The sequence below is a fragment of the Bubalus bubalis genome, chromosome 8, assembly GCF_019923935.1.
Source record: "Bubalus bubalis isolate 160015118507 breed Murrah chromosome 8, NDDB_SH_1, whole genome shotgun sequence".
Classification (NCBI taxonomy): Eukaryota; Metazoa; Chordata; class Mammalia; order Artiodactyla; family Bovidae; genus Bubalus; species Bubalus bubalis.
Genome location: NC_059164.1, coordinates 51,059,678 through 51,085,556, shown reverse-complemented (window position 1 = coordinate 51,085,556; position 25,879 = coordinate 51,059,678). Strand labels below are relative to the sequence as shown.

At 41.6% G+C, this 25,879-nt stretch overlaps 1 protein-coding gene across 8 annotated transcripts in view; it reads left to right on the top strand.

The window, feature by feature from the left end:
- The first annotated feature begins 2,838 nt into the window (after positions 1-2,838).
- The window catches only part of ST7 (suppression of tumorigenicity 7), a 277,302-nt gene continuing 254,261 nt past the window's right edge, over positions 2,839-25,879 (top strand). For 2 of the 8 annotated variants that reach the window (XM_025291143.2, XM_025291144.2), the window contains exon 1: positions 3,199-3,550. In XM_025291143.2, coding sequence (XP_025146928.1) covers positions 3,400-3,550 — 151 coding nt within the window. In that variant the 5' untranslated portion in view covers positions 3,199-3,399. The other 6 variants (XM_044946633.1, XM_025291142.2, XM_025291146.2 and 3 more) reach the window with 6 other exon arrangements.

Here is a 25,879-nt window from a genome sequence, read left to right as displayed (position 1 = left end):
GTTCACTTTTGGATATGATGAGCTTGGGGTGACTGCGTGCCAGCCCACTGAGAGATGATCAACCAATTAAGGGACATATCTGGGGTGTCACTATTTCTGAACGATCCCACTCAATAGCCACCCTTCACTCTTTATTCTTGCCCTGCCTATCCTATCAGTAACCAAGTTATGTCAACTCTACCTCTTTGGTGTGTAATTGCCACTTACATAAATCTTGGTCATTTGGATTAGTGTGTGCAATGTCAAATAACTGTGAACACCTGAGCATTTCTACAAGGCCCTTCACATTCAGACACTCTCCAGCTTTATCCATTTTGACACTGCTCTGTGTAGAGCCTGCATTCCAGCCATACTGAAGCAGCTGCAGTTCCCAAGAGGTCTTGTTCTCAGTCAATTCTGCATCCAACCATAAAGACACGTCTCCAACTCCAATCCCCATCTCTGGCTGCACACCAGGGAGAGGCAATGATGAGTAAGACAGACTGACCCTCCAGGAGCACCTAGCAGACAGTCAGAAAACTATTTCAACTGAGTCATATTTATGGCCATTCCTGAGGTTCACTGACAGCAAAAAGCCAGACTCCAGGATATTCACTTAAATTAAATAATCCTATTGCAGGGAATCTGGTGGGTTACTTAATCATCACATAAAATAGATGTTTCATGCTCTCATGTTTTATTCTACTGAGAATCCAGGCACCATTGTTAGATAAAAAATTGTTTTGTAAATGCTGCAATGCTGCTGCTGCTAAGTCGCTTCAGTCGTGTCCGACTCTGTGTGACCCCACAGACAGCAGCCCACCAGGCTCCCCCGTCCATGGGATTCTTCAGGCAATAACACTGGAGTGGGCTGCCATTTCCTTCTCTAATGCATGAAAGTGAAAAGTGAAAGTGAAGTCGCTCAATCGTGTCCGACTCCTAGCGACCCCATGGACTGCAGCCTACCAGGCTCCTCCATCCATGGGATTTTCCAGGCAAGAGTACTGGAGTGGGGTGCCATTGTCTTCTCCGAAATGCTGCAATAAATATCTATAAAATGGTACGGGTGTATCATTTTCTCTTATCCTTTCCAGTATCTCACTGCTTTAGTAGATCAAATGTATCGGAGATACCAGTAGCTGGAATTGAGGCTTGGAATTAGTAAAAATGTAAAAGTAGTTCTATTATGTAAGCCATAATATGTAAAATACATGCAAAAAGTTAAAGGAGCTTGTTTTATTATGGAGGAAATGACAAGTAAGCAAAACAAAATTTATAATAAAATATTCTGCTGAATGCTCAGAATTCAAAAAATGTCTTGGCTGTGGATTACCTCAACTGCATCATTACCATCCAATACATAGAAAGTGAAATTATTTATGGACAGAAAAACAAGAAAATTTTATTTGGTGAAGACAACATTGTACTCAGTACAGATTAAAAAAAGTTTATAATTATTGTTTAAAGTAGCCAATTCACTGCTATCCAAAAGTCTACAAGCAATAAATGCTGGAGAGGGTGTGGAGAAAAGGGAACGCTCTTACACTGTTGGTGGGAATGCAAACTAGTACAGCCACTATGGAGAACAGTGTGGAGATTCCTTAAAAAACTGGAAATAGAACTGCCTTATGACTCAGCAATCCCACTGCTGGACAAACACACTGAGGAAACCAGAATTGAAAGAGACACGTGTACCCCAGTGTTCATCGCAGCACTGTTTATAATAGCCAGCATATGGAAGCAACCTAGATGTCCATCAGCAGACGAATGGATAAGAAAGCTGTGGTACACATACACTATGGAGTATTACTCAGCCATTAAAAAGAATGCATTTAAATCAGTTCTAATGAGGTGGATGAAACTGGAGCCTATTATACAGAGTGAAGTAAGTCAGAAAGCAAAACACCAATACAGTATGCTGCTGCTACTGCTGCTAAGTCACTTTAGTCGTGTCCGACTCTGTGTGACCCCATAGACGTCAGCCCACCAGGCTCTCCTGCCCCTGGGATTCTCCAGGCAAGAACACTGGAGTGGGTTGCCATGTCCTTCTCCAATGCATGAAGGTGAAAAAGTGAAAGTGAAGTCGCTCAGTCGTGTCGGACTCTTAGCGACCCCATGGACTGTAGCCCACCAGGCTCCCCCATCCATGGGATTTTCCAGGCAAGAGTACTGGAGTGGGGTGCCATTGCCTTCTCCGACCAATACAGTATACTAACGCATATATATGGAATTTAGAAAAAAGATAACGATAAGCCTGTATGCGAGACAGCAAAAGAGACACAGATGTATAGAACAGTCTTTTGGACTCTGTGGGAGCGGGCGAGGGCAGGATGATATGGGAAAATGGCATTGAAACATGTAAAATATCATATGTGAAACGAATCGCCAGTCCAGGTTTGATGCATGATACAGGATGCTTGGGGCTGGTGCACTGGGATGACCCAGAGGGATGGGATGGGGAGGGAGGTGGGAAGGGGGATCAGGATGGGGAACACATGTACACTCATGGCGGATTCAAGTCAACGTATGGCAAAACCAATACAATACTGTAAAGTAAAATAAATAAATAAATTAATTAAAAAAATAAAGTAGCCAATTCAGAGTAAGCCAAAATTATCCCAGAGAACTGTTACATATTAAAAACAGGTTGAGAGTTTTTTGAACTGTCATCGCCCCCGAAATTCGAAAATAAACACTCTTCTTGTAAAGATTTCTTTCAAAACCCCCCGGTATGGCTTTAGGGAAGGCAAAACAAAGGTAAATAGCGTGCAACCCAAATCTCAGTTTAACAGAATGATTTATTTCCAGGCCTATTAATCGGTGACAGGATTACATCTATTTTTTTCTGAGTGCTCCGGATTTATTCACCCCTCTGAATCTAAATTCTGAGAGAAAGGAGTAGAGCATTGGTTTTAAGACCTCGGGCACTAGCATTCACCATGCTGCCAATGAATTTTGGCTCTAGCTGAAGGTAAATTGCTCAACCACTTTGTGCCTCAGTTTCCCTTATCTATATAATGGGGATTGTTGAAGATTAGGTGAGATTGTACAAACATAATAGGAAGCCCTCAGCATAAGTCAGTTACCATGAACGTGTCAAGGGTTTCCCTCAGTAGGCCACTTGGCTTTTCTTTCTAAATATTAGCATAATATAAATGGCATCAGAACGTGAAGGGCAGGAGCCACGTGATCCTTCCACGAAAGCCACTTGTAGGGGCCTTCAGAGAGTTAGTAATAAGGCTGCGAAAGAAAGGCCAGGCGCCCGAGGCCCGCGCGCGATTTCCCGCCGCGCCCGAGTCCCGGGCGGCCTCCGGGGGCGCCCGGGCCTCGGCGGCGGCGGCGGCGCGAGCGGCGCCTCCGGGCCGGTGAATCATCCCGGCAGACACCGAGAGCCGCGGCAGCAGAGAGCAGCGCCGAAAAATGGCTGAAGCGGGCACGGGCTTTCTGGAGCAGCTCAAGTCCTGCATAGTTTGGTCTTGGACTTATCTCTGGACCGTATGGTTCTTCATCGTCCTCTTCCTGGTCTACATCCTGCGGGTGCCCTTGAAAATCAACGACAACTTGAGCACAGGTAAGGCCCGGGCAGCCGGGCCCGCGGCGCTCGCCCTTCCCCCGCCCCGGAAAGTTAGTGCAACTCGCGCGGGGCCGCGACTGGCGGGGGTGGCGGGGCGCGCGCTCGGGGACGCGCCGGCGCCCGCGCACCGGACGCCCGCGGCCAGCAGGCGAGGGCTCGGCGCCTTAGCCTGGGGGCCCGGGCGGTGGGGTCGACGGGACGTGCGAGGGCGGCCGGCGGCCTTCCCGGCCCCGCGGCCCAGAGACCCTGCGGAGGAGGCGCCACGCCGTGAGGCGGCCCGAGCCAGGAGGTTACCGCTCCTCCGCCTGAGGTGCTTGTCGGCGGGCGACTGAGGGGACGGAGGTCGGGAGCGAGGGACTCCCCGCGGACGCCCCCTCGGCTGTCTGCGCGTGAACCCCGAGGGCTCCTCAGAGTTGGACCGTGTCCGTCCTCACACGCTGTCTGCCGCCAGTGCCGAACATCCGAAGTGTAGTCGGACGAGGCGTCCCTCCCGACACCCGCGGGAGTCGCGGGCGCCCCCGTGAGGGTGCTACCCATCGGCGAAGCCCCCCGAAGTAGTCGACCCCGCACTGCCGAGATTTGAGCCCCACCCCACCCCCCCACGCAGAGTTGCGAGTTGCGGGGATAGCGGCGTCACTCTCTTACAGACGGGAGAGAGATTCTCGAAGGTACCTTCAGGGCTATAGATGACGTGTCAGGTTACCAGAGGGAATGTCACAGGGACAAAAGGAGAGACAGGAAATCTGGAATTTATGATGATTTTTAATGATCTCAGCCCTTGTCTCTCTCCTTGTCCCCGTTTGCATAAGGCTTTGGTAACTAGTCATGTTCAGGATCTTAGATAAAGCTCCACATGCTAAGAAGGGAGCCCCGCAGGTCTTGTATCCACGGTTGTAAGTGCCCAAGGTAATTAGAACAGGATCTTAAACTTGCAGCCAGCCAACTGAATCATTAAAAAACAACCACAAAGAAAACAGACACCAGCAGTAACACCCCAGAGACAAATCAAGAACCCAAAGTATATTTTGCAGGAAGGGCTATAGTTCTTGAAGTCTGGAAATACTTGTGGGAATCGTTCGAAAACTCTTTTTCTTTTTTTAAAGTTGACAGTAATTTGGGAAATCCTTTCAGTCTTAACTGAATATATATGCATTCTGCTTAGTGTGTGATTTACATAATCAGAGAGTCAGAGTCTGGAAATGCATTTTCCTGTGTGTTGTTAACTACACTAAAATAATTTTTAGAACACGAGGTAATGTACATATTTTGTTACGTACTTGTGCTTTTAAATGGAAATCTTGATTACTTTAACTTGAACTCATGTTCATATTTATATTTGTTTTGTAATATCCCTTGGGATGTTATTCCTGGGATGCCCTGTAGAATCTGTGCCGTAGAATCATGTTGCCAAATTTATAGGAGCTGTTCAGCCCGTGGATTCAGTTTTCCTAGTGATAATGGCTTTCTGGCTTTTCATCTATTATGAGTGGCTGCTTATCACAATACTGTCTCCTTGCTTGTGGCAAATATATCTCGAAGATAAGTTCTAGTCCCAAAGTTTTGTTATTTTAAGAAGTTGCTTGAATATATATGGCAATGAAATCTTGTATTTGTTGGTAAGTGGTTTGATTTTTTTTCTCCCAAAGAATTCATTTTGAGGCTTAAAAAATGTGAACCTTTCTCATTTAATGCACATTTAAATTTTTTATTTCAGAACACACATTTGTTCAGTTCAGTTACTCAGTCTGTCCAGCTCTTTGCGACCCCATGGACTGCAGCACGCCAGGCTTCCCTGTCCATCTCCAACTGCTGGAACCTGATTAAACTCATGTCTATCAAGTCGGTGATGCCATCCAACCATCTCATCCTTTGTCGTCCCCTTTTCCTCCTGCCTTCAGTCTTTCCAAGCATCAGGGTCTTTGTAATACTTTGTAATACACATTTGTAATACTACATTTTCTTTGTTGTTGTTCAGTCACTAAGTTGAGACCCCATAGACTTTAGCACGCCAGGCTCCTTTGTCCTCCACTGTCTCCCAGAGTTGGCTCACATTCATGTCCATCGAGTTGGTGATGCTATCTAATCATCTCATCTCCTACTGCCCCTTCTTCCTTTGCCTTTTTCTTAAAGTAGTTTAAATAATCGTCTGTGAGCGTATTTGTGTGCATGTGCCCATAAGTGCCACAAACCAGTGTTTTATACACAACAGGCAAGGAGCAAAATTGGGAAAATGCAAAAATTTTAAGGAATAAAATTGTTAGGTCCTCTCCCAACAACATTAAATCTTTTTCTCAAACTCCTTTGTTAATTTGTATTAGCATCGTTAACTCACTTAGGCTGATAGAGATAGAGAAAAGATGAAGATGAAAAGGCCATCTGCACTGAATCTCATTAGACACATGATGGAACCTGAGACCATTTATCCCAGTGATGCTGGACTTCTGTTTTCATTTGTAGTTTTATGTAGTTTTAGTCATAAAGGAAGGTAAAAGAGAAGCGCACAGAGACTCATCTCTCTCTGCTACTTCTGTGAGAAGGTGAAGGGAGAAGTCCCCTCCTATGTGGAACTTGTCCTCCCAGCGAGAACTAAATGGGTTCTAGAGGGACTCATTTTGGTGTTCCTAGGCCCTGTGGTGTTTGCTTTTCTTGTAATGATGAAGGTATGTGTCCCTGAAGAGGCAGCAGAAGCTAGAGCCGCTTTTAGGAAGCTGTAGGTGGCCCAGGCCTCCTTCCTTAGGCAAGCTGACACCATTGGTTGATTTGTAGATATTGAAAAATCCTTGTATCCGTGGGATAAATTCCACTTGATCATGGTGTGTGATCCTTTTAATGTATTGTTGGATTCAGTTTGTTAGTATTTTGTTGAGGATTTTTGTGTCTATATTCATCTGTGATATTGGCCTGTAATTTCCTTTTTTTGTGATATTTTTGTATGGTTTTGGTGTCAGGATGATGTTGGTCACAGAATGAGTTTGGAAGTGTTCCTTACTCTGCAGTTATTTTGGAAGAGTTTGAGAAGAACAGGTGTTAACTCTTCTCTAAATGTTTGATTGAATTCACCTGTGAAGTCATGTGGTCCTGACTTTTGTTTGCTTGGAGTTTTAAAATTTAAATCGTATAATGAAAAATGAATTTTAGGCAAGACAAAAGAGAAAACAAACATATTAGGAACACAGTAGTTAGCTTTGAAATTCATTTGTGACGTTCTGCCTTGAGTTGGATAGAAGAATGTTAAAGTAGTTCTATGATTTATTGAAAGTATAATGAACTTTTAATAAGATTTTTGAAAACCCCAAATTATATTGTTACTTGTCAGTTTTCAAGTGAATTAATTATCCTAAAGCAATGCTTTTCCAAAAGGGCAGAACATTAATTGTAGTTAGGAGCAGTCATGCAGTCTGTTATTCGAGAAAAAGCAATAGCATAGATTAATGTTTAAAAAATAGCCCTGCAACTTGCTATATATTGTGGCGGTGACAGCACATTCTCACCTTCCCTGTGTTCTGAGGTTTTAGATGCTGAATTTGAAACACTTTGCACCTTTCTTAAATGTATACCTTTCGACATTTTTGTACCAAGAAGCTTAAGTGATTTTCCAGTTCTTTTTCTGTTTCCTGGAAAACAAGTTTTCAAAGATCTTTTAAATTCTATTGTATTCCTTGGCTCAGACGGTTAAGCGTCTGTCTACAGTATGGGAGACCTGGGTTCGATCCCTGGGTTGGGAAGTTCCCTGGAGAAGGAAATGGCAGTCCACTCCAGTACTATTGCCTGGAAAATCCCATGGACAGAGGAGCCTGGTAGGCTACAGTCCATGGGGTCGCAAAGAGTCGGACACGACTGAGCGATCTTCACCATATTCCTTTTGGAAAGCAAATATAATAGTCTAACCTAAGTTTGATTGTTTTTGTCATAGAACTCTTTTTTGGTGTTAAGATGATAAATACAGATGCAAAACTCTTACATTATTGAGTAGAAATATACATAGCTTTAGGCGCAGTTCAGATTTACATATTTTCATATTGGAAATAGTTGCTCTAAACTTAATTAACACTCTGGATTTCTTATCATGAGGGCCTTGTTGTAGTTAACTTAGGTTTTTTGCCCCTGATGTACCTATTGTCTAAAATGTTTTTTCCCACCTGTAGATCCCATCCATGTTTCAAGGACTAGCTTGAATGCTGCCTTCTGATTCTCTCAACTGAATGTGATACTTCCTCCAGTTTTCACTGTACATTATCTGAGAGGCATTTTGAAAGTTTTTACCTTGCATTAATTATGGTTGTGTATGTTTCATATATTTTGTTGGCCAAATATTTCTTTCAGGTTTTTCCATAAGGTATTACAATAATACCCAAACAAACTTTTTGGCCAATCCAGTATGTTTCAGTGTTTGTGTATATATGTCTCTCTTTCTGTATACATACTAGACTGCCAGACTCTGGTTCTTCATTTTCCACTATACTTCCTTGCACGTAGTGGTTCCTTACCATTCATCTCATGAATCAGTCTCCAAGCTGTGGTGTACTCAGTGAGTTGGGATTAGAACAATGGAATTGATCAAACACATTACTGGCTATGTACCTTATTTAAGTTTTCAGCTTTAGATAGAAGTCAGAAACTGTCACAAAAATTTAAGAAATTCCATGGTGAGTCATACATATCTAATCCATGGTGGTCCAATTTATGAACACATAAAAGGACAATTTCATGGTTGTCAGCTTTGAGTTGAGGATAGATCCCAGACATCTTAGTTGCCTTTACTTTTGGAGACATTTCTCTCAGCCATAATGAAGCAATCGGAATGATGCTTTTCTTTTTTTTTTTTTAAGACCCTTAGTTTCTGTATATGTTTAATGATAGCTTTGGAGAAGGAAATGGCAACCCACTCCAGTACTCTTGCCTGGAAAATTCCGTGGATGGAGGAGCCTGGTAGTAGGCTTCAGTCCATGGGGTCGCAGAGTCAGACACAACTAAGCGACTTCACTTTTATATTCCTTAAGATCCTTTCTAGCTCCAGAATTCTGCTTCAGTGCCTTGGGATAATTTTCATTGAGTGCAGAGTCTATAACCAAGCAAATACACGGACTTGAAAGAAAGAGTTAGTCACTCAGTCGTGTCCAACTCTTTTTGATCCATGGATTGTAGCCTGCCAGGCTCCTCTGTCCATGGGATTCTCCAGGCAAGAATACTAGAGTGGGTAGCCATTCCCTTCTTCAGGGGATCTTCCCTACCCAGGGATTGAACCTGGGTCTCCCGTATTGCTGGAGAAGGCAATGGCAACCCACCCCAGTACTCTTGCCCTGAAAATCCCATGGCGGAGGAGCCTGGTAGGCTGCAGTCCATGGGGTCGCTGAGGGTCAGACATGACTGAGCACTTCACTTTCTCTTTTCACGTTCATGCATTGGAGAAGGAAATGGCAACCCACTCCAGTGTTCTTGCCTGGAGAATCCCAGGGACGGGGGAGCCTGTTGGGCTGCTGTCTGTGGGGTCACACGGTGTCAGACACAACTGAAGCAGCTTACCAGCAGCAGCAGCTCCTGTGTTGCAGGCGGATTCTTTACCATTTGAGCCACCAGGGAATTCTAATTCTTAGTAAATACAAGTCCAGCTTATATGTGGCTTCCTTCAGTGGCTTTCCATTTCACTTAAAATCAAAATATGTTATCCTGGCTTACAAAATCTGATGACATGACCTCTTCCTACCCCTCCTGTCTGAACTTTGCCACTTTCTTCAGGTCACTGTCTTCCAGATGGTTGTGATATTTTCTCATTCTTAAACTTGCTTTGCTTGTTCTTGCCTTGTGGCCTTTGCACTAGCTGTGTCCTCAACCTGTAATGTTTTCCTACTTGATTTTTATGCAGTCATGTTTATAGTATTCACATCTTTGCTTAAATTCACTTCTTTTCAGAGGTTTTCCCTGATGATCCAATCCACAATGACCAGTCACTATAAATGTCACCAGATTTGGATTCTCTGTATATTACTTAGCCCTGTTTGCAATAGTTCTTATTTATTGCATTCTCATAGTTTTCCTCCATGTGATTGTAAACTCCGTGAGAATAGGGACCTCATTCGTTGTTATGATTTGTCTGCCTTCTTGTGGGTCCTCAGGATCTTGAACAGTGAGTGTTTGGACCTAACATATGCTTAGTATGTATTTGCTGAATGGATGAAAATCAATGTCAGTTGGTTGTGGTGACTCAGAAGTAACACTGTCCTTTAGGAAATGATTTTGGAATATATGTGGTAATTTCTTATAAGATTTAGAATTGTGTTTACTGACTCTAAGTTATAAAGATTACCTTGAAATATTTACTGAAGTTCCAAAATTTTAATTCATTTTGATCCATTTTCTTAGGGGCAGAGTTTAAAGAAGGTTATTCTGGTCCATATTGTAAAGTATGGCTGTGATGCACAGCATACAGAACTTCCTTGACTGGCATCAAACCTGTGCCCACTGCAGTGGGAGCACAGAGTCTTAACCACTGGACCACCAGTGAAGACCTATTGTAAAATAAATTTATACAAAGAATGTTAGGAGTCCAAAAATTGACTGCTTTGGAAGCCAATTTGTGTAACATAACTTGAAACTTCAAACAAAGGAATTTGCTGAGCTGAATGCCCCATATTATCTATAAGGATGGAACTTGGGGTTCTACCTACATGGAAAAAATACTTGTCTGTATGGAAGGATAGAGTAATAGAAGAAATATTTGATTGGGGCACTCTTAAGAACAATATTGTCAGGGATTATGAAACTTCATAGAAACATAATTTGAAGTGATTAGAAATAATTAAGCATAATTAATTTAGTTCATATATTTGCATATTTCCCTTCTCTAACCATAGAAACCATTTCTAAGTTTATATGAGAAGCCAGCGTGAACATAGTGTTAGCATTACAGAAATTTGCCTTATTGCCAATTTTATTGAAATACTTTTTTCTCCATGAAGTATTGTATATCTGAAAGAGAGATATCAGCTCTGATAAGATGAAAGGAACTTTGGATTTAGAAGATTTGAGTTCAAATTCTAGGTCGTCAGTTGTTGGGAAACTTGGACAAATTACTTTGTAAGACTCTTTCCTCATTTGTAATATGGGAACAGAATAGAGAATAATCTCTATTTCATAGTTTTATTTTGAACTCTAAATGAGATCTTTAGCATTGAGCCTTGAGCATAGCACATAAGAATATTAGCAGCCATGTATCATGTACCTGGTCCCAGTCCATTTCATTGGCTCTGAACTGTGTTCATTCATTGTTAATTCATTCATCCACTGGTTTGTTTATTCATTCACTTTGAACAGCAGATGCCTGTAAAATTGAAGTAATATTATTCTTGTTATTATTTGGACACAGTCTCATGTCAGTTATACTTCTCCCAGCTTCTGCAATTATTTTGTGTGCTGAACAATGAAAATCCTCTAATATACTGCCTTATTCACTTGTGCTTCTAGATATATTTTGTTCCCTATGATTAAGAATGGTGCATGGTAGGAGTCACATCTTAAAAATAAGATTGAAAATCTGCTGAGTGAAACTAGGAAGGGGTGAGGAGCCAACCTTTAATGAGTTCTTACATGAGCCAGATTCTGTGCTGCTTGCTTTGTTATGGGTTGTTACACTCCCTGGGCTTGACAACGAGTCTGGCTGTATCCCATATAAATAGCTATATAGTTGATATTCTCTTTGTACCTGTGATATGAAAAATGTTCAAACAGAACAAGTATTGCTATAATACTAGTTGTCCTGTTAAAGGAAGCAACACAGATGAACCCATTAAAAATGTATTTTGGTGGGAAAGCAGCTTTATGAATGAGGATGAGAACTTGGTGGAAACTTTTGAAAGGGACTGTTTCTGGAGTATACTCAGAAGAGCTTGAGAAAAGGGACTATGAGTTTTTCATCTTTATATTTCCAGCATGTGGTCATTGCTCATGGTGATACATGGAAAGATGAACGCATAAATGACTCTGGGTGTTTTTAAGGCTTTCCAAGATCCATGGCACCAGTGGTCCTTTTCTTAGTTCATTTTACCACCTAAAGTTTTCTCTATCTTGGTTCACGGGCGTATTGCTAATACTCAGCACTCAAGACTAATTTGTTATTTGGCTCACAGATGAAACTCAGAGATAGAAGGATTCTTATGAGGTAACTGGAGCAAGGGTTTGAAGACAAGGGAGGGAAAAGAGTGTTCTTGTGTATTCAGAAGAGGTGAATGCCTGAAGTGGAAGTAATGGAAAAATTCAGAGCAGGAGTACACTAAAGCAAAGAAGGGTTACTATGGTATAAGTTTGGTTAGGATAGCTTGGTGATTGTCTAGATGTGGGGCTGGAATGGGATTGACAAAAAGTGTGTGCCTGGCCAAATGTCACAAGTTAAGTTGTGTTTATTCTTTTTAAATACACTGCAATTGGCACAACCCTGGGCATTCTATGAGTGTTTGTGTGGCTTAGATAGCTGCATTTGACTTTCCATCTTGGTGCAGAATGGGAAGGCAACTTCATATGAGATGGTAAAATGAATGAGAAAGTGCTTTGTAGACTGCAAACTAATGTCCAAGGCATTAATAGTAGATTGTTTCTTTAGAAGTTTCTATTCTGTAGGCTTTGTCTCTCACAGTGAAATAACAGGTTAAGCTATATAGTTGGATCTCTTTTATCCTGGATATTCTTTCTGCTGCTGCTGCTAAGTCGCTTCAGTCATGTCCGACTCTGTGCGACCCCATAGATGGCAGCCCACCAGGCTCCCCCGTCCCTGGGATTCTCCAGGCAAGAATACCGGAGTGGGTTCCCATTTCCTCCTCCAATGCATGAAAGTGAAAAGTGAAAGTGAAGGCACTCAGTCTAGAGAATAATAAATTAGACATTTTTCCAAAGAGGAAATGCAGGTGGCCAACAGGCACATGAAAAGATGCTCAACATCACTAATCATCAGGAAAACTCGAGTGAAAGCCACAATAAGGTATCATCTCACACCTGTCAGAATGGCTATCATCAAAAAGAACATAAATAAAAAATGTTGGTGAGGAGATGGAGAAAAGGGAACCCTTCTGCATTGTTGGTAGGAATGTTAAGTTGGTGCAGCCCTTGTGGAAAACAGTATGGAGGCTTCTCAAAAAATTAAAAGTAGAACCACCATATGACCCAGCAGTTCCACTTCTGGGTCTGTCCATGTGCACCTGTGGCTGATTCATGTCAGTGTAAGGCAAAAACTACTACAATATTGTAAAGTAATTAACCTCCAATTTAAATAGATAAAAAATTTTAAAAGATAATCTACCCCAATATTCATAGCAGCATTATTTACAATTGCTAAGATATGGAAGCAACCTAAGTGTCCATCAACAGATGAATGGATAAAGAGAAGTGGCATATATATATACAATATAATACTACTCAGCCATACAATGAATGAAATTTTGCCATTTGCAACAGCATGGGTGGACTTGGAAGGTAATATGCTCAGTGAAATAAGTCAGAAAAGAAATATATTGTATTATATCACTTATATGTGGAATGTAAAAAATACAGCAAACTAGTAATTATAATAAAAAAGAAGCAGGCTCATACAGAGAACAAACTAGTGGTTACTAGAGGGAAGGGGGAAGGGCAACATAAGGGTGGGAGAGTGGGAGGCACAAGTCTTTGGGTGTCAGATAGGCTCAAGGATGTATCACTTAACAGTGGGGATATAGCCAATATTTTGTAATAAATGTAAATGGAAAGTAACCTTTTAAAATTGTATTATAAATAAATTATTTAAAATATAAATTGGAAGCATGCCAAAGAATTGCACTAAGCAGAATAATGAATTATTATTGGATTGTTTATAGCCACACTATTGAATATCTGTTTGTTGATAACAGGAAATAATATCTACCAACCTCCTTATTGTATTTGAGATGTCATTGTAAAGTTATCTATAAAGGGTTTTGAGTTTCCTGGTAGAGAGGGAATATATAATAAAATTCAGTTTTTGTTACAGTGGAGCAGGGCAGTTGCTCATGTGTTATATAGTTAGTGGTCATTCAACTATGGCAAGCTTTCCTGAACTATCTGCTGTGCTAAAATAAGAAGCTGACAGGGTCATTTAGCTCTAACAGTATGTCATATTAGCTATGGCTGGGGCCAGAGAGTCATTGTTTAATTGTAGCTACTAGATCTCTCAGCAAAATAAGGCACAATTTATCTGTGGGAATATTTGTTTTCCCTCTAAATTTTGAGAAATTGAAAGTGTTCTAGTAACCAATATGCTTCATGTAGAACCCTAAGTTGGTTCCATAAGTTGACTTCCAAATCTAATAAAGGATCTTGGTTAAGTGTTAGTCTTTCTGAAATTTTGAGGAAGCCTATAGATAACTTTAAAGAATCTTTAGGTCAGTGAGTAAGGACTTTTTTTCTTTTCAATAAGAAAGCTTAATTTAAAATAGCAAAAACAGTTGACAAACTCTGAGGCAGAAAAGTCTTTAAAAAAAGAAGTGGCTTTTAAAAAAATAAGCAATTTGAATCTGAATCTACATATGATCGAGAATTGGGCTTTTGTTTTGTTTCGAAGTCTGCTGTAATACCATTCTAAAATGCTATTTTATTTTGTTGTTTAGTTGCTAAGTTGTGTATGTCTCTTTTGTGACCTCATGAACTGTAGCACACCAAACTTCTGTCTATGGGATTTCCCAGGCAAGAATACTGTAGTGGGTTGCCATTTCCTTCTCCAGCTATTTTATTAGCAGTAGGTAATAGTAGAATGCTTACAGTTCTTCCCTCTGTTAAGCTTTTCCAATTTCTAGTCTCCTTCTCTTGGAAATGAGAATGAAATTTACTTCCTTACCAAATTGGTCTTTTCATTTATTCGATAGGTGCTGTTTAATGGGCATTATTAGTAGAACTTAAAAAATAATGCTCTTGGGGTGTTTTGCAATTTATTACACCCACTTGACTCAGTTGGTGACATACATTTAAATTTCCTGTAGTGTCACATAGTAAGAACTGGTGCGATCTAGTTTGTGCTTTTCCCCTGGACATTGCTATAAAGGAAAGAGAAATACTGTCCTCTACCATTGACTTGTTTTATTTAAAATAAAGCAAATTATACTTTTCTCAGTTCAGACTCAGAGTACTTGACATTATGGTTTAGAGAAAAACCATAGCTCTTTAGCAAAATCATAGCTCTTTGGCTCTTTTAGCAAAGAGAAGGTTTTTTATTGCACCCTTACATTTGAGAGATGAAGTATGGGAGGTTAAACCACAGTTTTTAAATATTAGAAACTTGATTCTCAATTGCTTTTTCTCCAAACTGAAAGTTGTATATGCATTATCATTCAGTAAAAGCCTGAAATGCAAAGAAAAAAGAATCATATAGCAAATCTAATCAATTGAAGAAAGTCATTATCTTAAGAATAATTAATTTTCTTTCTTTTATATAATTTGAACAATCAGTTTTTTCAAGGGAAAGTATGTTAATGAGGACAACATAACATCAATTAAGTCTGAACAAATATATGCAGATATAAATTAGTTTTAGCTATAAAAGTATTCCTAAAAATGGTTTTTACACCACCAGTTAAAAAAAATTTTTTATTGCTTGCTTACAGAAAATGCAGCAATTTCTGGTGATTTTAAAGACAATTAAAGAAGCTATAATTCTTTAAAATAATTACTTTTAGTTTTAACCATGAGAATATATGTGATGGAGAAGAGGAATTCAAATATTTAAAAAATATAAGATAAGGAACATGTTACTCTTCGGGCTAGTGAGGATCTAAATTCAAAGCTTGTGTGAAAAGTGACCAACTGCTAAGAAAAAATAAAGATTTGTTTCGTCTAAAGAGAAATTTTACATGATATTAATAATATTAGTAAGTACAGTGATTGCAGGCTGGGACTAGCTGGGGAATGGGGTTGTAGTAGTGGTCACAAGCAAGGACTTTTCTCTACCACGTCTTGAGCATTATTACCATCTAGTGTCTCATGTCTAGCTCACTTTCTAGTGAACAAACATGAGCTAGAAGTAAAATATAAAATGCTTTTTAATGTATATAATTGTTTGTAACACCTGCAAAAACCAAAGAAGGTATAAAAATATTTAGACAGTAAGACAGTATTTTATTAATACATTACCTGCGTTTGTTATAATCATTTATTATTTGGATAAAATGTTATATTTCATTAAAAATATGCTATTGATATGTGAATGCTCTTGATACTTGGCTTACAGAAATCTCTTTTTAGCACTTGCCTATAAAATCCCATGGATGGAGGAGCCTGGTAGGCTGCAGTCCATGGGGTCGCTACGAGTTAGACGCGACTGAGCGACTTCACTTTCACTTTTCACTTTCACACAATGGAGAAGGCAATGGCAACCCACTCCAGTGTTCTTGCCTGGAGAATCCCAGGGACTGCAGAGCCTGGTGGGCTGCTGTCTATGGGGTCGCACAGAGTCGGACATGACTGAAGCAACTTAGCAGCAGCAGCAGCAGTAACAGCTAGACTGGGTTAGTCCTTTCAAGTTGCTTTTGTTTTAAATAGTTTAGTTATAGTTCACATGCACTCCTAGGCAGGAAGTCCATTTGTCTTTGTAAAATGATATTATTTCCACTTTGGATTTTAGATGAAAACTGCTCTCTCCCAATCTTGGCACATTGCTTTCACCTCTTTTCTTAGAGGCACCAGAGAAGTTAATGATTGTTTGCAACACAGCGTTGTGTGCCCACATTTAACCTGTCCTAGTTTTCTTACCTCAGGATGCAGCAGATTATCCAAAATGAGATGGTAAAATTCTCAAATTAATGAGAAATTAATGTAGCATATATTACTATTAGAAATAAGATGAGTGTTGGTAAATCAAACGGCCTATATGGAGAAGGAAATGGCAACCCACTCCAGTGTTCTTGCCTGGAGAATCCCAGGGATGGGGGAGCCTGGTGGGCTGCCGTCTATGGGGTCGCACAGAGTCGGACACGACTGACTTGACTTAGCAGCAGCAGCAGCAGCATGATGTGATAAAGTGTTGCAAAATATCAAGGGATTCACTTTGCTACTTATAGGTTAGCTTGCTCCTGATTACAAAGTAACTTAAATCTAAATGTTTCAGGTTATACTTGCCTACAAATGTCAGACTGAGGATATGTTAGAATGAATAAGTAGTAACAATTCTGAGGCCACAGGGTCCACCAGGGCCCCTGTGCCCTCTCATGACTGCTGTGAATGCCCACTCCTGCCCATGAGTGGTCCAGGCAGATGCTATGTTACCTGGTGTTCAGGACTACTGTCCCTTCTTCCCTTCTCACTGGTACCCATTGTTGAGGACATTAAAGAGTGGCCTTGATCAGGCAGCCTGTGTGTATGTATATATACAGTAGTTTGCGTTTGCTAATTCCCAACTCCCAATTCACCCCTTCCCCACTGCCCGCTTCCTGATGGTTTGTTCTCTATGTCTGGGAGTCTGTTTCTTTTTCATAGATAAGTTCATTTGTGACATATCATTTTTAACCAAAGTCTATACTTCACATACTTATATTTCTTTAGTTTTTACCAAATGTTCCTGTACTGTGTTCCAGGATCCCATCCAGTATACCACACTGCAGTGTTGTCAGGTCTCCTTAGACTCTTGGGCTGTGACAGTGTTTCATGCTTTTGTTTTGATAATCTTGATAGTTTTGAGAGGCATTGGTTAGGAATTTTGTAGGCTGTCCCCCAACTGGGATATGTCAGCTTTGTGTCTCATGATTTTTCTGGGATCATGGATTTGCGGAGGGAGAACCACAGAAGTAAAGTGCCACTGTCTTCACATATCAAGGATACATGCTATTAATTTATCACCGTGGATGTTAACCTTTCTCACCTGGCTGAGGTGGTTCAGTGTTTCTTGAGTTCTACACTGTGAAGTGACTCTCTTCTCTCCTTCAAATACCATACTCTTAAAACGGAAGTCACTTTGTCCAGCCCATACTTCTGCAGTGAAGAGTTTTGCTTTCCCTTGTGAAAACACACAGAGACCACCTAAAAGAGAACAAGTAAAGGCTGTTTATTCAGGGCTTTCCAGTTGGTGCTCGTGGTAAAGAACCTGCCTGCCAATAAAGGAGATGTAAGAGACACAGGTTTGACCCTGCATCAGGAAGATCCCCTAGAGGAGGGCATGGCAACCCACTCCAGGATTCTTGCCTGGAGAATCCCACGGACAGAGGAGCCTGGTGGGCGACAGTCTTTGGGGTGGCAAAGAGTTGGACATGACTGAAGCAAGTTAGCACACAGGCTATGTATTGCAAATTACTCCTTTGAAAATGTGACTGGTATTACAAAATATGCTGATGTTGTGGGTTTCAATCAGTGGATTTCTGGGGCATTTCTCTGGTAAGACGGCTTATTGTCACTGCTCCATCTGAGACAGTGCTTACAGGTGGGCTCCATTCAGGTGAGATGGGTGGGGAGGAAGAAAGGTACGCACAGAATTTCTGCCTGGTACCTCTAATCTCATTTATGCCAGATCAGACAGATTAGTTCCAGAATGGTGGTGTTTTTAGAGAACACCACCAACAATAACAAAAATAAGTGGAAAAGAATTTCATTCTATAGTGTCATTCTTAATGGAGATACAGTTCATAATCCCAGCACATTTCGGGTGTTCGCTTTGGCTGCTGTGCCTCATATTTCACCCCCTCCTTTGTTCTCTCTCCTGTTCCTAGTCAGTCAGGCCTTTTACCCTCCTTACTCTCTTCAGCCTCAGTATTTTATTGCAGAGATGGACTCTTCAGTAAGCCTTTTCTCTCCTTCTCCCCTCTCAGGTCCCATCTTGTCTCTTAGATCTAGTGCTTCTGTGCCCCTTTCTACTCTGCATCACAGAAAGCCTGGGGACTGTGGACTAGGAGAGGCTTTTGGATCGTGAGGCCGGTGGAGTGAGTAGCTGAGTAGAGTATCGGATTGGATTCTCTTTGGCAGGCTGTAGACAGGGGGAGGACACAGGCCGCAGTTAGTGCCTTTGTACTGTCATGCAGGAAGGGAAGGCTGGTATGGGGCTCTGGGGTGTCCAGTTCTTCCTGTTGCCCTAGTAACCTCTAGCTAGGAGCTAGGGGTTTTAGAAAGAACATGGAAAGGAGGCAAGGCCTTCAAAGAGATAGCCATTGAGGCACTCCTGGTTTCTCTGTGACTGATAAGTCTTGGTATTGCCAAACCAGGTCTGTTCTACAATAGTCTGTGGACTATGTTTCTTTTTTGCTGCAGGAATAGCACATTCTTTTTTTTTTTTTTTTTTTTGACTGCACCATACAGCATTGGGATCTTAATTCCTTGACCAGGAATTGAACTTGTGCTCCCAGTGGTAGAAGCACTGGACCGCTAGGGAAATCCCCAGCATAGCACATTCTTATGTGACCTGATACTCAAATGTTCAGGTCTTTTCTGTGCAATTCTTTCACTTTTCAGTGTGACTTTTAGAAATCCCATGGCTTTGTTTTGGTGCATCCCTAACCCAGCCCCCCCCCCCCCTTCCCCCACCCATATCTCACTCTTTAAATACCTTTGGATAGTTGTCGTCATTGCAGCAAAATCAGGGCCAATGTGCCTGCCTAGCTTGGTCCTAGAGGGCTGATTTTAATCTGGGTTGTAGCTGACTGGGGCACTAAATCCTGAATGGTAATGAGATCTTAATCTCAAGGCCACAATTTCAGCCCACAATGGGCTGGCAGTGCCAGAATTCTCTTTGACAGGCTAGTGGTTGGTGACTTGCTACATTCTTCAGCATCACTTATGTTAGGTAAGCAGGGAAAGGTTAATTTTTGGTGCCAAGGGCTTAGCTGAGTCATTCCTTGGCCCCTTCTGGCCATCTTCACATCCTTTGGTAAGACAGGTATGCTTACCGGCCACTGGCCATCTTGAAAGAGAGGATCAGTAGGTCAGGAAGGCTGGGCCACTGTACGTGGAACAACACACTTTTTGCCAGGGAGGGGAAAGGCTGCTCCCTGATCTGTAGGTGTGAGCTTTTCTGATGTCTTCAGATCTGCTTTTTCTTGGAGGCTCAGCTTCCGCAGGGGCTAGTGAGGATGAATCCCAGTTCTGATGTCTTAGAATCCAACATCTTCAAAGGCATCAGAGGAGACCAGAGATAGAATGGACCAATTAGCTAGACTAGATCCTAGACTGGACTTCCCTGGTGGCTCAGATGGTAAAGCGACTGCCTACAATGCGGGAGACCCGGGTTCGATCCCTGGGTCGGGAAGATGTTGTGTAGGATTTTGAGTGGGGAAGTTAAATACTTTGAAGTACATTATGTGTATAATTATTGCTGGCAAAGGTAAGGGCACTGTCTTTTTATGTATTTATTTGTGGCTGTGCTAGGGCTTTGCTGCGCGGGCTTTCCTCTGGTTGCAGTGAGTGGGGCTGCTCTGTAGTCGCAGTGCACAGCCTTTTCATTGTGGTGGCTTCTCTTGTTGTGGAGCATGGGCTCAAGGGCGTTTGGACTTCAGTAGTTGTGGTTCCTGGGCTCTAGAACATAGGCTCAGTAGTTGTGGTGCACAGGCTTAGTTTCTCCAAGGCATGTGGGATCTTCCTGAACTAGGGATCAAACTGGTGTCTCCTGCATTGACAGGCGGATTCATTGCCACTGAGCCACAAGGGAAGGCCCAAGGGTACTATCTTAATGAAGGTCTCAGCAGGAAACATATCATATACTCAAATGGTTAGTTGAGAAGAATTTAATAAATTTGTGGGCAGGAAAATAATAAAGGAAAATTTATCAATAATGAGAGAGAGTGCACTGCTTTGGAGCTGGCAGCAGTGGGGAGCCATTGCCATCTGCAGGTCTACAGGAAGTAGCAGATCCTGGGACCTGGAGAGGTGGCTGTACAGAAGGCTGAGGTCTTTCTAGAGAGCAGGGGCCACTCTGTCACTCTGAGGTGAAGCTGTATATTGGGAAGCAGGAAGGAATGTCCTCCTCCTCTTCCCTGCCCACCCTCTTCATCCCTTGTTGGGGTCTCCCATTAGATGAATCAACTAGAACGCAGTGGGTAGGGTAAAGAAGGTGGGAAGTAGAAGATGGGTAGATGGCAAATGTCTGACATAAGGTACTTTGCTCTACCTCCTTGGACCATTTTTTAAAAAGGGTTTCTTTTTCCTAACGAGGCATTTCTCAAGATTCTGTTTTTAGTCATCTTCTCTTCTTACGCTGTGCCCTTCAGTAATCTCATGTACATGAAACTCAAATGTCTTATTTCTTTTCGGACCCTGTCTCAGCTTCTAGGTTTGCATTTTGTGTGGCCTGTTGGATATTTTCATTGATATACAGATCACTAGCTTTGTTCTCTTTCTCGCAGCAGATCTCAGTTTCTCTTTCTCTTTCAAGACTCATAATTATCTTTATCTATTAATATTCTTTCCTTTACATGTGTTTAGTTGACAATTGCTGTCAAATTTTAGTGCCTCATGAATGCTCCTCAGTTCCTGCTGCTGCTGCTGTTGCTGTGTCGCTCCAGTTGTGTCCGACTCTGTGCGACCCCAAAGACAGCAGCCCACTAGGCTCCTCTGTCCCTGGGATTCTCCAGGCAAGAACACTGGAGCGGGTTGCCATTTCCTTCTCCAATGCATGAAAGTGAAAAGTGAAGTCGCTCAGTCTTGCCCGACTCTTAGCGACCCCATGGACTGCAGCCTACCAGGCTCCTCTGTCCATGGGGTTTTCCAGGCAAGAGTACTGGAGTGGGGTGCCATTGCCTTCAGTTCCTACTTCTTCTTTATTTCAGCCTTTATAATCTTATTACGATAATCTCCCAACTGATCTTCCTGCATCTAATCTCTCCTAATCTATCCTGCATACTGGGATTTTGCTTTCAAATCCTTTAATGTCTTTCTGTAGTCTAGTAAATAAAATGGAGACACCTAAATCTAATATTCTAGGACTTCTTCCATTAACCCCAGTGAACCTTTCTGGTTTGATACTCACTACTATCCTTCATATTACATGCTCCACTCAAACTATACTTCATGTATCATCATCATTTTCATTATGCTCATTTATTAATTACGTAAAAAATTCCTCACTCTTTTTTTTCATCATGAAGACCAGATGACACCTGTAAGTTTACCTGATTCTAAATAGTTCCCCAAATCACCAATTCTGAGTGCCCTCTGAAACCTATATATCCCATTGGCTGTTTAACCTCCTTGCCCTGTGTTTCCTGAGGACCTTGATCCTTCCTTTCAGTCTCACTCCTACTCATGGTACATCCAGGCCTGTCAGCCCGTAAACTCCGGGGGCCTTCAGTCTTCTCCCCTACAGTGCATATTCCTTTAGAAGCTGAGCTCTTCTATTTGATGTTGTTCACAAGGCACAACTGACAGTCAGTATGATTCACTAGCACTCCTGATTCACTTTTTTTTTTAATTAAAATTTTTATTTTAAAAAAGTCTCATTTACAGAGAAGTTGAAAGTCAGTACAATTTTTTTTTCCTTCCACAATCACTAGAGAGGGCATTGCTGATGTGATTCCCTACATTTTCCTCAGTATTCCCTACAAACAAGGGTGTTCTCCTTCATAGCAAAACCATCAAAATAGATTCTTCTAACTAATCAGTTTAATCAGAAATTGGCACAGTACTGCTATCTAGTTCTCAGGCCCTATTTGAGTCTCACCAGTGGTTCCAATAATGTGCTTTGTAGCAGAACGATCATTTGCAATTGCATTTAATTGCTGTGTCTCTTTAGGCTTCTTTTCTTTAGTCTTGAACAGTTCCTCAGTTTTTTCTTGACTATCGGGACCTGGATCCTTTCAATGAATACATGCTGGTTATTTGGTAGAATGAGCTTCAATCTGGGTTTGCCCAAATTGATTAAGTAAAGTCAGGTTATGTGTGTACCTTGACCAGAATTTCACAGTAGCAACATTGTGTTTTTTTCACTTTGTTCTGTCTGGTAGCTCATAATTTTTATTTGCCCTCTTACCGATGATGCTCATTTTGGTAATTTGAATCCTTGTGTCTGCAAGGATTTGCTACTGTAAGGTTATTCTTACTTCTTTAGTTAGTATTTTGTGGAGAAGAGGTTTAAAAGTATATAAATTCTTCCTCAGGCTTTCAGTGTATTCATTTAGTTTCTTTTTTTTTTAATTTTATTTTATTTTTAAACTTTACAATATTGTATTAGTTTTGCCAAATATCTAAATGAATCCGCCACAGGTATACATGTGTTCCCCATCCTGAACCCTCCTCCCTCCTCCCTCCTCCCTCCCCATACCATCCCTCTGGGTCGTCCCAGTGCACCAGCCCCAAGCATCCAGTATCGTGCATCGAACCTGGACTGGCGACTCGTTTCATACATGATATTATACATGTTTCAATGCCATTCTCCCAAATCTTTCCACCCTCTCCCTCTCCCACAGAGTGTGTAAGACTGATCTATACATCAGTGTCTCTTTTGCTGTCTCCTACACAGGGTTATTGTTACCATAGACTCCTGGTTTCCTGTGTTATTCAGTGGGTTATAATTTGTAATTATCACTATTATTATTTTGATACTCAAACTGTGAGCCCCTTCAAGCTGTTCTGTATCCTTTTGACATGTCCCTGTCATTCCTTGAGAACTTGATTATTTTCTAAGAAGTTCCAGTCTCAACTTGTACTTTACCTACTCTAGCCTTGGAATCAGCAGTTTCTCTAAGAATCCCCTTTTCCTTTTAGTGGAGAAAAATGTTTACAAGCCAAGATCTGGGCCCAAGGTGTGCTTATCGCTGCTGGGGTTTTACTGCTCCCAGTCCTCTCAGATGATAGAGCAGGGGAATATATGTATATATGCATATATAGAGATAGGCATATTTACATGTGTATTTCTTTATATCTGTTTATTCTGTATCTCTCTCATGAGTTCACATCGATACCTCTTTCTCATCCCTACAGGGTTCATTCCAGTTTTCTTTCTTTCTGTATGTTTTTCTTCACTGATAGTGAGGAACCGGAGTCCCAATATCCTCAATATACTTACTGTTTGCTCAGTATATCTGTATGTACTTGCATCTCTTAACATTCCTTCTCACCTTCCTCTGGCTCTGACATACTTAGTTCTGAAACTACACGCTGAACAGTCCTCCGAGGCCCAGCTCGTCTTGTTTGGATTTTAACCCCCAATCCCTCTACATTCCTCCCCACCCTGCCCAAGACAGTGTGTTCCTCTCACTATTCAGCTCTGAGCCCATATCTGAGGCCACTCCCTGTTCTGATGCCTGGGCTCTGACACCCTGAGCGGAGGTGCTCCCATGGATGGATGCTCTCCTCACCCTGCTCTGGGCCACCCGTCATTGTGTGTTGCCACCCCAGCAGAGAGGCCTCCTTGCTTCATACCCTCTATGAGTTTTGCTGTTGTTTTTCAGTGGCTCAGTTGTGTCCAACTCTTTGCAACCCCATGGACTGCAGGACACCAGGCTTCCCTGTCCTTCACTATCTCCTGGAGTTTGTTCAAACTCATGTCCATTGAGTCGATGATGCATCCAGCCATCTCATCCTCTGTCACTCCTTTCTCCTCAGCCCTCAGTCTTTCTTTGCCATGAGTCGGCTCTTCCCATGAGGTAGCTGAAGTAATGCAGCTTCAGTTTCAGCATCAGTCCTTCCAATGAATATTCAGGGTTGAGTTCCTTTAGTATTTGATTGACTGATTTGATCTCTTTGCTGTCCAAGGGACTCTCAAGAGTTTTATTCAGCACCAAAGTTCAAAAGCATCAGTTATTCGGTGCTCAGCCTTCTTTATGGTCCAACTCTCACATCCATACATAACTACTGGAAAAACTATAGCTTTCAGTATATGGATCTTTGTTGGCAAAAGTGATGTCTCTGCTTTTTAATATGATGTCTAGGTTTGTCATAGCTTTTCTTCCCAGGAGCAAATGTCTTTTAATTTTGTGGCTACAGTCACTATCTGCAGTGACAGAAAATATAATCTGCCACTGTTCCCTGTGAGTTTAGGATGAAATTATTTAGGAAGAGAAAGAGAAGAGGTACAATCACCTTTAAGATTATCCACCCCCCTTCTTCTTTCATTTTTATTTTTCAAACAATTCACATAATCTGTTAATCAATTATGGCAGACCTGGCATTTCAGTAGACCTGGTTCCAAAGTTTTATCCTCTTCTGTCAAGCACCATCATCTATTTTTTTTTATATCTTTTCAGTTTTTAAAATGGAATTATCTAAATCTGTGAATATGTAAGGCCCTGGAGAACTGAACTTTTTTGCAAAGGGTATGTCTGCTGGAAAGCAGAAGTTTGAATTCAGACCCCAGTTTGTACATATTCATGTGTGTGAAAGAGAAAGGGGAGAGGAGAGAGGAGAGAAGAGAGAAGAAAGAGAAGAACATTTTGAAAGTTGTGATGAATAACATATGAAAGCCTCTCTTGTGAAGGATCCAGTTTATGCAAGAACAAAATTCTGAGAAACTCCTCCTTTTTGCCCCAAACTAGGTTATGGATTAAGTAGCCTCTCCAACTGTGCCAAAAGGACCCACTGGTCTGTCACTTTCTCTTCTAGACTATGAATTTTTCAAGGTCAGGACTGTAGGCTCTTTGAGAGCAGGTCATATCTGCCTAGAAACTTTTGTGTCCCCAGCGCTGTGCTCTGCTGTGTGGGAGGCATTCTGTTAATATTAGTTTGTAACACTGGTTTTCGTTAGGCCTGATACCAAAGTCCATGAACTTTCCACTACGCTTCACTGTGTTCAGGACTAAGATGGGCTTTGTCCTCTTTGAGATTACAGTCTGATTAATCTCCAAGACTGAGGGATTATCTGTCATCCCATAGCATGTCTCTTTTCTATGTTGGAGTCAGTTACATGTGGCCTAAACTAGTGCTCAGTGAGTTTGTATGAAGTGAAGTGAAGTCGCACAGTTGTGCCCAACTCTTTGCAACCCCATGGATAGTAGCCTGCACCAGGCTCCTCCATCCATGGGATTTTCAAGGCAAGAGTACTGGAGTGGGTTGCCATTTCCTTCTCCAGGGAATCTTTCCAACCCAGGTCTCTCACATTGTAAACAGACACTTTACCATCTGAGCCACCAGGGAAGTCCAAGAGTTTGTATACACTTCATCTATTGTATTACTTTAATTTTCCTCCCAAGGATTCAGTTACAGTTAGAGGAGCAGTGGATGGGAAGGTGACTTCATCACTTCTGTCTGTAGGACTTAAGAAGTTCTGTAATATATGAGGTTCAGCTTCCTCATTTGCACAGGGGAGACTTTAATAACTTCCTTACTGGGCTGTTGTGGGGATTAAATGAGATGTAACATATGTAAATATGCCCAACACATTGCAGAGTTGGGGCTCAACTCAGGTGTTAGTTCCCTTCCTTCCACTTC